This window comes from Mixophyes fleayi, chromosome 12, assembly GCF_038048845.1.
Source record: "Mixophyes fleayi isolate aMixFle1 chromosome 12, aMixFle1.hap1, whole genome shotgun sequence".
NCBI lineage: Eukaryota > Metazoa > Chordata > Amphibia > Anura > Limnodynastidae > Mixophyes > Mixophyes fleayi.
The window spans coordinates 56,233,104-56,251,038 of record NC_134413.1 but is presented as its reverse complement, the minus strand read 5'-3'; the positions used below and the strand labels follow the sequence as shown (position 1 = coordinate 56,251,038).

The following is a 17,935-nucleotide window of genomic DNA, read 5'->3' as shown; positions in this document are numbered from 1 at the left end:
AAGGACAGCCAATATATTTGGGTGCACGTAGAAACTGTAGTCTCCAATGGGGGAGGTTGATTTTATGTTACAGGTGTAGTGGCACAGAAACGACACAATGGGGCAGCAGTTGACCCCTCAGGCTCCGAGACCAGATGAGGGTTTACATCGGATTTCTGACTGCTGAGATGTAGCAGCAATACTTAGCAAACCAGCATGTAACTGTTATTAATAATACAGTTGAAAATATATTAGGATATAAGGACGGTGTAGTTTCCCACACTGGAAGTTTGTATTCGATCTAGTCTGTGCAATCAGGTTGTTGACTCACAGTTCACTGCACGGAACAGCCAGAATTTCACGCAGGAGGGAGTCCCAGCCCAGTCAAGACGGGGATCTACTGAAGGGAGCCAGCAGTGAAACGTCGGGCTGTTCTGCCGGACACCGACTGACAAATCAGGGGAGTTGTTGCTGGTGGTGACCGTGTCTTAAGCGCTGCTGTCAGTGAGCTGCCTGAATGTCCCCCTGGTATCAGCGCTAGCACAGGGCTGCTGGTGAGGGTCTCAGCTGCGGGGGTAAGAGCGGGAGAGGGGGGGGGGTGGTGGTGCCGCTCACGGAGGGCCCTCGGTCAGTGAGTGGGGGATAAGAGCACTTAGCGGGCACTACTGTGCTCCAGCCTCAGCTGGTGTATCAAAGGGGAAACGTTGCTGGCACTGTGTGTGTGTTCTGTCGGCCGTTACAGCCGCACCGCCATTGCGAGCTGCAGGGTCAATGAGAGTTGCGCGGTTCTCGCCAAAAGCAGCGGTGAGTTAAGTGCGGGCAGCGGGACTAGTGTGGTGTCCCGATAAAGGTGTCGGGCAGAAGCCCTTGGTGTCCCAAGACCGGATGAGCGGCTTTTGGTCAGATTAGCTTTGTCAGAGACAAAATTTAAGCGCTTTCCTTCTTGTTGTGGCAGGAGACGTTGGGAAGTGTGACCGTCCATTTTGGCTGCCAGGCCACGCCCCAGTATCTGATTTATTTAAACACATACTCTGTATTGCTGTGTACAAGTGGGCTAGTAGGGGTTAAATTATAGTTCTCTTACTTGCCTAAGTATTATATTGCGTTTAAAATAATTACAAGTGCAACTTTTATGACAAGATAAGTTGATTACTTGTTTTTTCACACTATTATCTCTACACTCTCTCTCTACTCAGCTAAATTTAACAATTTAAGTCTGTGTGTTTGGTGTGCCTTCCTTTATAAAAAAAAATGACAGATAAGGGAAAGGGCCCTATGGCAAAATATTTCACATGTTCAAAATGTAATGTAAAATTACCTTGTGGGCAGAAGGACCCGTTGGCGCTCTGCTCTGTCTGCGAAGCAGGGGTCCCCCCCTGCACAAACCCAGCATATTTCAGCCCCACTGACGGAGGAACCGGCCTGGGTGGCCTCCCTGACACAGTCGGTTTCCTCTTTAGCACAAATGGTTTTTCAATCCAATCAATTGCTATCTACTGTGGCAACTTCGGTGGCTAATAATACTAGTACACCTTTGGGCCTCCCTGCTACCACAGGTTCTATTGGAACGTTTATACCAGGACCTTCCTCATTAAATACGGACAAAGCCCCTGTTCCCACAGAACCGGCATGGTCCGCAGCTTTTATAAAGGGTTAGGATAAGCTGAACCAGTTACTTGAATCCCCAAACATCCTGCCTGCTAAAAGAAAGCGGCCTAGATCTGATAATACCCTTATGGTTCTTTCAGACTCTGAGGGGTTTCAGAGGAGGAGGGGGTAGTTAATTCGGATCCTGACCAGGTTCAACCTTTGGGACAGGAAGTAAGCTCTAAAAGCCAATTAATGATTTGGTTTTAGGGGTGAGACAAGCGTTGGACCTCCCAGAACCGGAGGATCCTACTCCCAGAGCCAGAAGTCTCTAAGAAGGCCAAAAGAAGGGCTTCCCGGTTTCCCCCTTCGGTAGAACTCAGAGATATTGCAGAGGGAGCCTGGAAACAGCCTGATAAAAGCTTCTCTGTTCCCAAAAGATTCTCCTCCCTATATCCATTGCAGGAGGAAGACGTGGCTCGCTGGGAGAGTTTCCCTAAGGTGGATATTCCAGTAGCCCGTTTGGCCAAACACACTTTACTACCTGTCCCAGGTTCAGCAATTCTGCAAGATGCCAATGATCGCAGAGTAGAATCCCAGCTGAAATCTATATTTGTGGCTGCGGGTTCTTCTTTTAGGCCCACATTTGCTTCAGCTTGGGTTGCTAGAGCCATGGAAGCATGGGCAGACCAATTGGCAGAGGCCTTCCACTGGCCTTGCATTTGAAAGAGGCATCAGGGTACCTTGATGAGGCGGCCCAGAACACAGCGTCTATTTCAGCAAGAAGAACGTTATGGCTGAAATCCTGGGAAGGAGATGCGGAATCAAAAAAGTCCGTTGAAACCATTCCCTTTTCAGCAGCAGGTTTGTTCGACCCGGAACTAGATACTATGATTTCCCAGGCAACAGGGGGCAAAAGCACTTATTTGCCGGTATTTTCAAGTAGGGGCCGGACTTCTCGTGTCAGTTCCTTTCGTCAGCCCTTTAGGGGGGGACCTCCTTGCCTAGAGGACAGTCCTTTAGAGGTAGACAACCTAATGCTCAAGGCTCCTCTGTCAGGGGCAGATCCTCGTTTGCAGCTAGGCGCCAGGCCTCCAAGACCCAGGAGAAGCCTGCGTCCTGACGACCTTTCTACTCTGCCGCAGGTAGCTCCAGTGGGGGGACGTCTGTCTCTGTTTCGGGAACAATGGGCAGCGTCTTCCCAAGACCCTTGGATTCGGGGCATTATATCAAGGGGGTACATGATAGACCTGCTGGGCCCTGTACCACATCGTTTCTTTGTAACCCCTTTACCCCGAGATCCAACAAGAAGACAGGCAATACAGGCTTGTGTCGCCTCTTCTTTCGCAAAGAGTCATCTGCAAGGTCCCAGACAACCAGAAGGGACGGGTTTTATTCAAATCTGTTTCTGGTCAAGAAGCCGGACGGGTCCTTTCGGCCCATTTTAAACCTAAAGAGCCTCAATGTGCACTTACGAGTGGACAGATTTCGGATGGAATCCCTAAGGTCGGTAATAAACGGCTTAGTGAAGGATCAGTTTATGGCCTCCATAGACATAAAGGACGCATACCTCCACGTTCCCATTTGAAGCGACCATCAGTCTCTCCTAAGATTCACAGTGGGGTCCTCCCACTATCAGTTTTGGGCCCTTCCCTTCGGCCTCTCCACAGCTCCGAGGGTCTTCACGAAGGTCATGGCGGCGTGTCTTCACTAAAAGGGAGTTCAAGTCGTGCCTTATTTGGACGATCTGCTCATCAAATCCTCCTCAGAGATTTGCTTACGTCAGCACTTATCCCTCACCTTGGCAGTTCTCGAGAGCCATGGATGGCTGATAAACTTAAAGAAATATAGAACTGGTAGTTGCTCAAATCAATTTATAGGCTATAACAGGTGCATGAAAGGGTGGGGTTATCCTAATAGGAAAAAACAGAGACAAATTCCCCCAGCACACTGCTATAGCCAGCAACAGATCTGCTATTTCTACTGTAGATAAAAATGCAAAGAAATCCCAGATGGTTTCGTGTCAACGCATGGTCTTCCTGGGGCTTATCATGGATACCAGTCGGCAGAAAGTGTTCATGCCTACGGAGAAAATCAGTTCAATCCGGACTATAACAACTCAGGTCTTGTCCTCTCCCAATCCCTCAATTAATTTGTGCACGCGGCCGCTTCGGAAGATGGTGGCCTCCTTCGAGACGATCCCCTTCGGCCGGGCTCATTCTCGATGCTTCCAGTGGGATCTGTTACGGAAATGGTCAGGATCCCACATACACTTGGATCTCCAGAAGATTTCGCTGTCTCCGGGGGCGAGAGAGTCACTCCAGTGGTGGCTGAATCAGGATCACCTGTCGGTGGGCAGGTCCTTCGCTCCATGGTCATGGATCATAGCCACGACAGACGCCAGCCTGAAAGGTTGGGGGGGTGGTAATCCTGCACCTCCGGCTCCAGGGACTTTGGTCGGTTCAGGAATCGGCCCGATCAATAAACGTGCTGGAGTTGAAGGCTATTCTTTTAGCCCTCCGGGGGGCCCAGTCCCTCCTCCAGGGCCACCCTGTCAGAGTTCAGTCCGACAATGCCACGGCTGTGGCATTTGTCAACAGGCAGGGAGGAACCAGGAGTGCAGCTGCAATGAAAATTGCAGCTCAAATTTTGGTTTGGGCAGAACAATATGTTCCAGCAATATCGGCAGTATTCATTCCAGGAATAAGGAATTGGGAGGCCGACTACCTAAGTCGAAATCAGATGATGCCGGGGGAGTGGTCACTCTATCCGGAAGTTTTTCAGTCTCTGGTTCAGAGGTGGGGTCTTCCGGATGTAGATCTCATGGCCTCCAGACACAACAGAAAGGTTCACAGGTTTTGCGCAAGGGCAAGAGATCCCTTAGCGGTGGCAGTGGACGTAATGACGATGTCATGGGAGTTCAGGTTGGGATACCTGTTTCCTCCGATTCCCATGCTTCCTCGCGTGCTCAGACGAGTAAGGCAAGGCGAGTCTGGTACGCGGACATAATTAGTATGGCGGAAGGACAAGGATTTCGTCTTCTGTCAAGAGATGACCTTCTTCTGCAAGGTCCCTTCCGTCACCAGAATTTACCTCCGCTCAGTTTAACGGCATGGCTGTTGAAGCCAGCCTCTGGAGGGCTAGAGGTTTTTCCTCCAGCGTAGTGAATACTATGATGCAAGCCAGAAAGCCAGTTTCAGCTAGCATCTATCACCGGATTTGGGGAGCCTATATCAGATGGTGCGAAAATAGGACCTGTCACACGTCCTCCTTTTGTCTCCCTCGCTGATTGGCTTTCCTTCAGGATGGCCTGGAAGCAGTACTTCGGTTAGGTTCCCTAAAAGTTCAGGTATCGGCACTTTCAGTATTTTTTCACCTGAAATTAGCGGATTTGCCAGATATTAGGACTTTCCTTCAGGGAGTCTTGAATATTCAGCCTCCCTATGTTCCGCCTACAGCACCATGGGATTTTAACCTGGTACTGGATATGCTTAAAGGGCCTCCCTTTGAGCCATTACTTGTGGCAGATTTAAAGTGGTTGACCTGGAAGGTCCTCTTTCTTTTGGCTCTTTCTTTTGGCTATTGTATCTGCACGTAGGGTTTCGGAATTAGGAGCTCTGTCTTGCCGGGAACCATATCTGGTTTTCCACCAGGACAGAGCGGTGTTAAGAACCCTCCCTTTCTTCGTTCCAAAAGTAGTTTCGGCTTTCCATCAATTGTAGTTCTGGTCTTTTCATCTGCTTCCCATTCGGATCAACAGTCTATGGAAAAGTTAGATGTGGTAAGGGCTCGCCGCATTTATGTCAAAAGAACTTCTCAGATTATACGTACTGATTCTCTGTTTGTTCTTTATGATGCTAATAAGAGAGGCTGGCCAGCCTCAAAACAGTCCATTGCAAGATGGATTACGGCAACCATTAAGCAAGCTTACATAAAGGCTAACCGTCCGGTGCCAGAGAGGCTTACGGCCCATTCCACCAGATCGGTAGGGGTGTCGAGGGCAGCGAGAAATGGGGCTGTCCTCTGTTCACCCACACCGTTACAAAATTTTACTAGTTTAATATATTTGCATCCGCGGATGCAAATTTCGCTCGTAGTGCTTTACGAGCGGGGCTTTCAGAGTAGTCTCACCCTTAGGGGGCTGCTTTAGAACGTCCCCATGGTAAGCAGTGTCCCCCAGACTGGATGAAAGAGAAAAGAGGATTTATGTACTTACGTTAAATCCGTTTTTCTGATTCCGTCTGGGGGACACTGCGATCTCTCCCTTCTGCTTTTCTTCTGTGTGCTCTTGTTTGATTGGCCTTTTCTCCTTGGGCTTTTTAATTAACTAAACAGGAAGAGGCAGGGGGATTGTAGAGGAGAGGGGTCTGTCAGCAGTGCTAACGTTATCTAGCTAGGTGCCAACTCCCGAGCTCCCCTCCACAACCCATGGTAAGCAATGTCCCCCAGACGGTATCAGAGAAACGGATTTAACGTAAGTACATAAATCCTCTTTTCTCTGATATTGGCAGAACAATCAGAAAGCTTAGTGCTAGAATCCAGGAACACCAGAGAAATATAAGAAATAAATAAAATGACAACACAGTGTCCCTGATCACTTTTTACACTTTTACAACCATGACACCTTAGTCTTGAAATTTATTGGCATTTGCATAGTCAACAAGCCCAGTCCTGGTTCTTGCAGACCAGATTTTCTGAGCCAAGGTCCATTCTTAAATCAGGACTTAGTATGATTGGCTTTAACAGCTTCGCGGCTGAGGCCTTGATTCTGCGCAGGAAGGGTTTCTCTGACAGTCATCCAGACAATGATCAGGGCCAGAAGGTCGACATCCTCTAGAAATTGTCATTGGTTTTAGAAGGCCTACATAGGCTGGTGTGAGAGACTGGAGGTTCTCACCTCCTCGTTTAGGTTTGCAAGGTACTTGGCCTTTTTGCAGTCTCGTCTGGACAAAGGTTTGAGTTTGGCCTCACTTAAAGTTTATAGGTCTATTTTTTTTTCGAGATGTTTGGCTCTCTTACCAGAGGTTCAGACATTTCTTCAGGGGGGTCTTAAACCTCCTGTGGAGCCGAGGGACTTGAATTTGGTTCTAAGGGCGTTACAGAAGGCGCCGTTTGAAGCATTGCAGCCGGTCTCCTTAAAATTTCTGACTTGGAAAGTCGCCTCTTTACTCGCGATATAGTCTGCCAGCCGAGTTTTGGAATTAGCGGATCTGTCGTACAGGTTGCCCTTTCTTGTTTTCCTTGTACAGAGTGGTTTTGCGCATCGCTTTATTCCAGCCTAGAGTTGTCTAGATTTCACATCAATCAGGACATTGTTATTCCAGTGTCTCAGGAATCAGAGCCTAGTGCTTCAGAATCCTTGCATCTCCTGGATGTGGTTAGGGCATTGAGAATATATGTGGATCGCACATCATCCGTACACAAGACTAACAGTCTTCCGGTACTATAAGAGACTCACAAGCATGGATGGCAGGTGGCAACTAAACACAGTTGCCAGGTGGATTAAGACATTCATCCGGTCTATCTCTGAGGGATCTCCAGTTTCTGATGATGTTACAGCGTACTACACCAGGTTGGTCAGTGCCTCCTGAGCGGCGCGAAATGTATCGTCAGTTGAACAAGTGTCGGGCAGCCACATGGTCCTCCGTTCACATCTTTACCAAATTCTATCTCCAATGTCTGTCTCCAAAGACGCTAGTTTTGTCCGAAATATATTGCGCGCAGCCAAGTCTGCACATTCCCACTCATAGGGGCAGTGTGGGATCGTCCCCATAGTTAGCAGTGTCCTCCAAATGGCTGTTCAAGAGAAAAGAGGACTTGTATACTCGCCGTAAAATCCGTTTCTCTTAACCCATTTGGGGGACACTGCGCTTACACCCTTTTGTTCTGACAGTTTTGTGTTTCTGTTTTGTTGAATGTCCTATACGTTGGACTTTGTAAATAAACTTATATGTCTCCGTCCGGGGGGACGGGTAGCGAGCAGGCCATACAAGTCTGAGTAGTTTTCGGTGCCTTCCTCCTGCATGGGCGTCCTCTGCCCCATGGTTAGCAGTGTCCCCCAAACGGGTTTAGAGAAGTGGATTTTCCGGTAAGTAAAAAATCCTCCTACCTTATCTTCAGCTAGGGTACGGTCAGAATGGAGATCACCACCATTCTGATTCCTAATGTTACAGCATTAAAGGATAACATGGTTTGGAAGATTGAAGCCGTCCTTAAGCCACTATATATTTGCAGCAATGACCGCCTTTAGGTCCATCTTAACTTCAGCTTGGATCAATAAGACAGTTGAAAGGTGGTCAGAGCAACTGGTGGAAGAGGTTGCAGTCAAGTAGGCATAGCTAGGTCTTCTGTCTCCATATCTTATCTTTCACGAAAACACAACTGTTCTTCAGACTAAACCTTTCAGACAAAAGTGGTCTCCAAGTTGCACCTAAATCAAGAATTTGCAATTCCTGCCTTCTATTGTGACAGGTCTCTGGAAAAGGGCACTATTCACTCTCTTTACGTAGTCGGGGCTTTGAGGACCTATGTTCATAGAACATGTGACATTCGCAGGATGGAAATTTTTTGGTGCTCTGATGCCCACAAGAGAGGTTGGCCAGCATACATACAAACCACGGTTAGGTGGACTACTTTGGTAATTTGTCGGACCTACATTATAGCTGCACAGCTTGTTTCTGATAATGTGACAACATATTCTACCAGATCGGTGAGTTTCTTCAGGGTGGCGCGACCCCCAATGTAAGAAGGTTTATCTGAATTTATTTTGTTAAGTTCTGTAACTCTCATAAAGTGTGTCTGTAAATAGAGGTGAAGTTGTAACAATATTTATGGAGATCTGGGTTTTCCAAATATGTATTCTACTAATTTTGAGAAATGTTTCTACAGGGCACGTCTGGTAAGCAGAACAAATGGTATATGTCTTGTTTATTACTTGTGGGAACTTGTATTTTCCTGTGATTTTGTTAAATATTTTTTTTGGTGCTTTTATTCATTTTCCTGAAATTTATGATTCCATAGTGAGGACTGCTTTAAGTTTCTGTATGGTCAATGTAAAATCAAATGTTTTGCTGTTAAAAACTGAGAATTTTAAGTAACGAAAAATGTCACTCCTTTTATTCCACATGTTCCTGTGATGGAGTAAGAATATTTGATATATTCATAGGGGCATATTCAATTAGGTCTGGTGATCGCAGTTACGTGTTGGCAGCGCATTACATAAGGTAACACGGTACTGCAACAACGCAGATTTCCCTTCGCAAACCTATGGTGGGTGAATGAAAATCTGCATTATTCACCGGCCGTTCCGGAGCGTAACCGCAATCTCTGGGTGTAATAGAATATAAAACAAAACACTATGAGGCATTTTCAGTTTCTCCTTGTTTAATTTCTCTATTGTAATTTTTTTTTTTTTTTATTATTATAATATACACACACACACACACACACACACACACACACACACACACACACACACACACACACACACACACACACACACACACACACACTTACACTTTTACTGGCCTTAAAAATACTCTTCACTGTTGATTGTTGTTTTTATTGAGCCTTAATACAAACCCAGAGACCTAGTAAATCAATATATATTTTTTCCTGCCCCATATGTAAATTTCATATCTGCTTTAAAATCAGTTTTCGATTTGTTAACATATGCCTCCAATCTGGTTTAATTCTGGTTCGCTTTTCTTAATGAACCAGGAGAAAGATCTGTGTGACAAATTTAACAATTTGTTTATCAAAATGATGTACCCTCTGTCAGCGATTGTAAATTGTTTCCAGAACATGCACCAGATGCTACCAGTAGGTGCTCGTTCCCACCTTTTTGTTTTGTTAATTTATTCCATCAAATCAACATTTATTTATATAGCGCCAGCAAATTCTGTAGCTCTTTACAATTGGGCACAAACAGTAATAAAAATATACTGGGTAATACATAGAAACAAAATTAAGAGGGCCAAATGCCTGTGTGCGTACAAGACTAATCTTTAAAGTGTACAGCTGACTTAACTGTATAAGCACTTGAGGATAGCTCAACAGGAAAAATTAATATTAAGAATAGTTTAAGAGTTTGTTATCCAACTAGCATCTTACTGTAAAATACATAAGGGCTCATGTACAATAGCCAAGAACAGTAAAAAAAAAAAAAAAAAAGACTACCACAATACAACCGAAATATAAATATATATTTGATTTTTTTCTAATTCGGTTTATTTTTTTCCTTTTAGTTACAACTCCTTTCAAATTTACTGCTCAAACATTGGAGACGCCAAACACCAACAAAAAGCCGAAATTTGATCTTCAGGCGAGCTTGAAGCGGCCACTTGCATATATGCCATACACAGGTGAGCGTTGTTTTTCCTACTTATTAAATATGTAGCAAAATCTTGTTTTCATTAGGTGTAATTGAAATGGCCAAGAAACGTGTTATTTAAAGAAAAGTATAAAGTAAAGGCTCCTATATGGAGTTATACTAACCCACATGTTAAACTCTGGATCACAATGCTTGGAAGAGTACAAAGACATTACTTAATTGGTAATTTTGCATATGTTGCTGAACGGAGGAGCTTCAAAATAGATTCCTGTGCCATTTACAACCAGTGTCACAGAACAGTCGGCCCATACCTTGACAAAGCCAGACTGCAAAACATGCTTTTGACATTTCAATCTGTATTATTGCCAAAATTATTCCCATCTATGAAAGATTGAAATGTAATTGTATAGATCACCAGTTATAGGGTTTCTAATCTGATGTTGGTTGTGACAGGGCCGTCGGAGAGAATGATAGAATAAGACTGCTTAGGTGCCAAACACAATTGCTCACATAGGGTATAATGTTGATATGACTGCCCCCAACAATGTTAATAGAAAAGCTGATTCTGCCATCAGCCACTGCCTAGTTTAGGCTAATGAGTGAACATAGATGTACACTATATGGACAAAAGTATTTGGCCACATCTGTTAATTATTGATTTAAGGTGTTTCAATCAGACCTGTTGCCAGAGATGTATAAAATCAAGAACCTAGCCATGCAGTCTCCATTTGCAAACATCTGTGATACAAAATGGGTTATTCTGAAGAGATCAGTGACTTCAAGCGTGGTACTGTGATAGGATGCCACCTTTGCAATAAGATAGTTTGTGAAATTTCATCCCTGCTGAATATTCCACAGTCAACTAAGTGATATTATTCGAAAGTGAAAGCGTTTAGAAACGGCAGCTACTTGGCCACAAAGCGAAAGATCACGTAAAATCGTAGAGGGGTCAACGACTGCTAAGGCGCATGGTGCGTAAAAGTAGCCAATGCTCTGCTGATTCCATAGCTGAAGAGTTCCGAACTTCCACTGGCATTAATGTAGGCACAAAAACTGTGCGGCGGGAGCATCACCAAGACCAATGGAAGCGTCGGATGGAGTGGTGTAAAGCAAACAGGCAGTGGAAACATGTTTTGTGGAGTGACGAATTGCTCTTCTCTGTTTGACAGTCAGATGGGCGAGTCTGCATTTGCCGGATGCCGGGAGAACGTTACCTGCCTGACTGCATTATGGCAACTGTGGAGTTTGGAGGAGGAGGTATAATGGTATGGGGCAGTTTTCCAGGGTTTGGGCTAGGCCCCTTATTTCCAGTGAAGGGTAATCTTAATGCTTCAGTATACCAAGTTATTTAGGACAATGCTATGTTTCCAACTTTGTTTTAGCACTTTGGGGAAGGCCCTTTTTCTTTTCCAACATGACTGCCCCAGTGCACAAAGCAAGGACTACAAAGACAAGGTTTGGTGTGGAAGAACTTGACTGGCCCACACAAAGCCCTGACTTCAACCCCATTGAACACCTTTGGGATGAACTGGAACGGAGATTGCGAGCCAGGCCTTCTCGTCCAACATCAGTGACTGATTTCATAAATACTCTACAGAATGAATGGACACATTCCCACAGAAACACTCCAACATCTTGTGGAAGGCCTTCAAAAAGAGTGGAAGCTGTTATTGCTGCAAAAGGGGGACCAACTCCATATTAAAGTATATGTATTTGAATACAACGTCTTTACAGTCCCTGTTGATGTAATGGTCAAGCATCCAAATACTTTTGTCCATATAGTGTATTTGATTCACTACGTAGCATCATGAGAATGATAACACTGTGTGAATCCAGAGTTTAAGCACACTTATATTTGACCAATACAGGCAGTGATTTTTAGCAGATCACTCTGTCCTCAATGCCTATTGAACGGATTGGTGGATCCTGAGATCTTATGGAACACAGAAGTGAAATGGTAATCCTTAATTCACAGAGCCCAATTGTGAGGATACCGGGTTTAACCTTCTGCACTGCACAGCTGGCCTACCCGGTACATATCAAAGGTTCAAAATGACCCAGGCAAATATCCAAAATAACCAAAGTTTATTTAAGAAAATGGTAGCAACAAACCACATTAAACATATTTAAATAATAACTTGAAACACATAACACTACAGTCTGACACAGACAACATACAGGGTATAATGAAAACACCTCAACAGTATCCTTGTCACTCTTAGGAGAAGCTTGGGTTAATAGACAGCAGTCCCTCTCTCTCCTTTAAGACTACCAACAAACGTAGTGGCCCTAAGTCACTGTCACTCCGCTTTTGGTGGACACACACAGCACCCCAGGACCTGGAGAGGTAGATTTTGGCTTCGGCAGTACTCCAGGGACCGATTGTCCCTTTCCTGTCAGGGGCAGAGATCTATATCTCAACGCCAGCTTGACCTCCGCTATCACTTTTTAGTGAATGCCAATTTGCTGTCCTCTGAAGCTGTCTCTTAAGCCCATAAATGACCATCAGCAATTCCAGGATCGGCCTTATTGGTCCTTTTTGGTGTTTTACCTTTTCACAGGTAAACATACAGACAAGGAGATATTAGATGATTCACTCTTGATTTAATTAGGAACAGATATTGTTATGTGGCTATACATCAGAGTTTGTGTAAACAGAAAAGATCACACTCCAGACACACTTACATTTAAGTACACAATGCCCTCCTCTGTAATTAAACATAGAGCTCTGTCTGTGGACCCTTTTCCTATGCTAGCACACATAGACCCACTGCTAAACAAAGATAAGAGACCCCCTGATGTGATGTACATTCATACAGGACTGGTGGACAATAATCCTTTTTACCTAGACTGAAACAATGGACTAGACTGCATGTCACTGATACAAGCTGGCAGTTATTTTAACTAATTTCAAAATAGAATACACACAAGCTTAAATATGACCGACAAATATGGGGGAACTAGAGGACTAGAAAAAGTATGTTTTTATAGTCCGCAGTCACCTCCTTCCCTCACACCAATATTATTTATAAATATGCTCAAATTATAGGATCGTGAATTGTCAATACAGAATTTTATATAAAAATATCTGAGTGGAGTCTTGAGCCTTAACATTGGTGTTTTCTGTTGATACCAATTTGTGGCCATTTCTTGTTTGATACATTTTTCAGGACTAGGTACATCGGGAACTACTGCTTAAAAGTATGAAACCGCAGATTTGATCAATGACATAGACGTTTCCTTGAATTTTGTAAATGGACCACATTGAATAGTGATTTTAAGTATAAAATGTAAACTAACATGCAATACATGATAGTTGCAATGTGTATTTTTCAATTTTTGTGGAATAAGTTTTTGCCTATAACCTTATGGGTTGTTTTTTTTTGGGGGGGGGGGGGGTTATTCTGCTTTCTGTAATGAAGTCATGAAATGGAAAATTTAAATTTTAATCTGTATTTTGAAATAAGTCTTTTTTGATATATCAATGTGCACTTCAACAGGTAAGGCTTGCTGCTCTTTGTCTGTTGATGTAGGCTGAAAGCTATATTAACGGTAGAGTACACTTGCAACAATTTTCTCAAGACTACTATATTGCAATGAGACTTTTACTCAAACTTAAGTATCTGCTATTAACTATTTACACAATTTCTGGCAGTACCTTGAGACTATGAACTGATCATCCTGTAACCAGTTACAGCCTGCTAGTATAGAGGCATCAATCACATTTTACTAAACCGTAATTAAATCATCTAGTTACAAATGCCTGTGAGAAATTTTTTATAATGTAAGTTGCACTCTGGCAGCAGTTTTTAATATTGACACTAATGTACTGTTAAATATTTGATATTGTGTCAATGTAAAAAGTCACATTTTATATTCTGTGCGTTCCACATATTTAATTTTTCATAGGGTTTTTTTTGAGGGGTTTTTTTTAGGGACTGAATATTCATTTAAATAGTGAGTGCAGTATCAAAAGTTGTCTGATTTATGATATATGTGTGTGCATACACCTTAAAATGTTGCCTTCACACTTAAAAGGTAAACTTAAACCTTTTGGAGAGGCTAAAGAAAATCAAGAGGACTTCAAGAACAAAAGTTCTATGCTGAAGAAAACTTACAAGCAACCCCCACTTCCAACCAGGTAAGTTAAAATGAAAGCAAAATCAGATAGATATATCCATAATCAAAATACAATTATTAAACCTCCCAGGCGCTTCAGCTATTGATGCCAATTAATCTCCAGAAATGAGGGTTTATAGAAGCTGAAAGAATATTTAAAGAATAGGCCGTCTTTGTATTAAAGTAAAATGCCAGTGTTAACCTAAAATTATAAAAAAAACAAAAACAATTATACATACACTGCCACATAAAAAGCAACAACTGGCTTCTAGAAATGTTTTTAATGTGGAGTGGAAACCTTCTCGTCTTATTACTGCTCTTTGCTTAAAAAAAGCCTGCAGAGAAAGGTTGCTGCAGACAGTGCACAAGGACGCATGCCAGTGTCTAGTAGCGTTACAGGACCTAAGTTGAATTTGCTCTGTGCAACAGATGTTTTGCCCCTTGTAAATTACCACAGTAACAACACTATGTAAGTTGTATGTGGAATTTTCTCCTTTTTAATGGCTGTGCTGAAGACAACTGTGTGTTTGCATCTTAATAGGTGTGCTTTGTTTAGAAATATGTGAAAGGGCTATGTACACAGCAGTTGCTCTATATTAGAAAATTGGTGGATATCATCTTTGAGACCTACAACTAGACTTTTTTTTTTTTTTTTCTATAAAAGCCCCTTTCCACTATAGTAGAGATTGTTATTTTGTGGTTTGAGTTATTCATAACTATGCAGCCAGTAGTTTTGTTTTGTAATTGGTTTGGTCACGGAGGCACTGGTTCTTGGCACATTGATAATATGCATGATCAGGAATATTGGGTCAGCCACAAAATGGCTGCTATCCAAGGTAAAACATTTTGGAAGCTTTTCACTTTTTGTTTTATGACCTATTTATTTGCTTACCATCAACTATACGTGTGTTGTGTAATATCACACAGGACTTAATCAAAATTAAATTTATCAAAATTCAAAGGGAAGTTGTTGTTATTTTGTTTTTTTGTTTCTTTATTCAGCTATGTTTTTCCTAGAAGTTCACACTTTTACACCTGAAATACTCTCGTTTTTGTTTCTTTTCCATAGAGATGACCGACGTAAAGAGCATGAAAGGGAGAGAAAGTGCAAGAGAGATAAGATTGTTGCAACATGTAGAGGCATTGCCATTCCTTAGAAATAAAATGTTCAAAGTTTTTTGTAAATGGTTTCTCAGAGCCAAATACTAAAATACTTTTCATTTGTTAAGTTATCTTGTTAATGTTTTTGCGGACTAGTGAAGGGAACTTCCACAGTCTCTTCCCCCCCGTCTTGTTAATGTTTTTTTTAAATATATAAAGAAACTTTGATGATATAGAACAGGCCTGTCCAACCTGCGGCCCTTCAGGTGTTGTGAAAACTACAAGTCCCAGCATGCCCTTCCAGCTATCAACTGGTTGTCTACTGGGAAAGCATGCTGGGGCTTGTAGTTTCACAACACCTGGAGGGCTGCAGGTTGGACAAGCCTGTTATAGAACCTCATCTTTCTTTTTGTTTGAGAATCCTTGTGTTCTAGTGATAGCTGTTTTAAAGTTTAATTCCTGACCACTAAATGAGAGCGCATCAGTTTCAGGCTAGAAAATTGATAAAATATATTGCATGGACACAGATACAATACCGCTATGTTATAAAGTACAATCTAAGGCCAAAGAATACAGTGGCTTCTAAAGTCAATAAAGACACACTTCTACTGCCTGTCAAATGAATATAAAATAAAATGTAAAAAATCACGTATCATCAATAAGGACATAAATTTATTACCATGTAGTATAAAAACATTTGAATAACAATAATTGCTAGTATATATAAAAGAAAGGAAGGTACTCCACATAGACTAGATCACAGTGCACTGTGACCTAGTTGGCACGTGTCAAAAAAGATGTAGAATATTATAAATATAATGGATAATGAAAATGAAAAATGAAATGATAATGAAAAATAATCAAGCTACTCATAATATATTGTCAGCTGATACAGTGTAGCCAAGAGAGTGTTGAAACAATCAACATGTAAAGAAAGCCTTGGGAGTAATTCCCACATAAGGATAGCCAATAATGCCGTAATGCTCAAAATAACCTCAATGATGAATTACACATGGACGAATGGTAAAGTCTCGGTATCCGTATGCCAGCATATAACATGAATAATATATAACTGAAGCTCAAACTCCTTGCATAGTCAGTGTTCCGAAACTTGAATAATGAACCACTTAAATCTCAAAGCGCTAAATTAGCTCAAACGTGGGCAATGAAATGGTAAGTACTCACTGACTCCAGCCGTAATATAATGAGTTTATCGTATAGCACTCCACATGCCCGCTTTGGGCAAGTCTCCACTAAGGACTCGTCTCCTGAGCCGCACCCGATGTCCCGTGCTGAAGATGAATGTACAATCGTGGGGAATGCACCACACGGTATGCAAATAGCATCTGTACTCTCTCAGACTCAGTCAGGCAAGGCTTGTGGGTCAGTAAGCGGTGAGCTAATAGGATCAGGCTGGCGTTCTGTCCGCGGTTCACAGCTGTGTGTGTAACCGACCCAGCACATGACACTTGTGCAGTGAGTGAATTGAGCTCCGATTAACCAGAGGCCTGCGGAGGGAGTGAATGTATCAGGTGAAACAGAGACTCCCTCTGATGAAGTTACACTTGTAATGAAACGCGTTAGTGGTTAGGATTGACTATTTTGTCATCCTTTTTCATTTATTTATTAACTATTGTCTATATCCATATTGTTTACCATCGATGCCTATGATGCCGGCTCTATTACCACGGAACATCTAAGTGCTGATAGCATCTACTCATCTGGTTTCACATGGAGAGCGGTTTCACCTGATACATTCACTCCCTCCGCAGGCCTCTGGTTAATCGGAAAATGTATGTCCTTATTGATGATACGTGACCAAGATTTTTTACCTTATATTTTTTTATTCATTTGACAGACAGGTTTGAGCGCTGCATTTTTAGTTTATTTACGGTTTGTTTGTGGGTGGACACAGCCACCTAGGCTTTGCAGCAGCCTGCCTCCCTGTCCCATACCATTATCTATGGTCATTTAGACTTTGCATAACATTTAGCACATACCGTCTCTGAATAACACAGCGGCTGGTGTATTATTTGGCGCCATATCAAGGGTCTGTATTTTTTATTTGTACACTTCTACTGAGTCACAGTACTTCCATCATTCTGCTCTCTAAACATGTTTATAATTGTAATGCTCTGTGCCTTTTGTGTGTAAGTTGGCCATTACAGGTCTTGGACTTCTCAATGTATTTCCTTCTAGCAAAATACTTCATAAATAAATAAAAACAATGCTCTCTGAAGCTGGACCTTTCCTTGAAATGTGTTGGCTATTTGTTTACATTTACATATAATTAAAGTTCATGTACAACTTACTTTACAAAGGGGGATTTCACACCTTTAAATCCCTTTATATTTGCTTACTCTCTTAGCACCTTTATCAAATATGTTGCTTCTTTGTGTCTTTTAGCCATGTATTTATATAATCAGGCATAGTTTATTTCATTTGCCCTGGAATACAATGCAATCTGCAGAAAGCAAAGCAGAACTGTATCATTCCAGGGCAATGCATGGTGAATGATTCTGTAACTACATAACTAAAAAAAAAAAGCACAAATAAACTAAAAAGACGAATCAAAGTGCTTAGTGAAAGTTGCAGAAGAACATACACAATCTAATTTGTCCTCGAAAGGGGTTTTCTATTGATGACTACATGTATTCATAAAGGGGACACTGGAAAAATGGGGGGTATAGTGTGGTGCGCTTGGGCACTTTAAATTTACTGGCAAAAGGCTCAAGTTCCTCCCCATCTGTGCCCCATTTGCGGCTAGAGACGGAGCCCAGTTTTTCTACTAATACCTGCTAAAAAAAATACATACAC

The 17,935-nt window shown here is 42.5% G+C and overlaps 1 protein-coding gene across 1 annotated transcript in view; it reads left to right on the top strand.

Moving 5' to 3' along the window:
• Nucleotides 1-17,376, top strand: part of NUSAP1 (nucleolar and spindle associated protein 1) — an 89,024-nt gene extending 71,648 nt beyond the window's left edge. Inside the window, exons 8-10 of the mRNA XM_075192952.1 lie at nt 9,813-9,929; nt 13,937-14,039; nt 15,087-17,376. Coding sequence (XP_075049053.1) covers nt 9,813-9,929; nt 13,937-14,039; nt 15,087-15,174 — 308 coding nt within the window. The 3' untranslated portion in view covers nt 15,175-17,376. The remainder of the gene's footprint in view (nt 1-9,812; nt 9,930-13,936; nt 14,040-15,086) is intronic.
• The last annotated feature ends 559 nt before the right edge of the window (nt 17,377-17,935 follow it).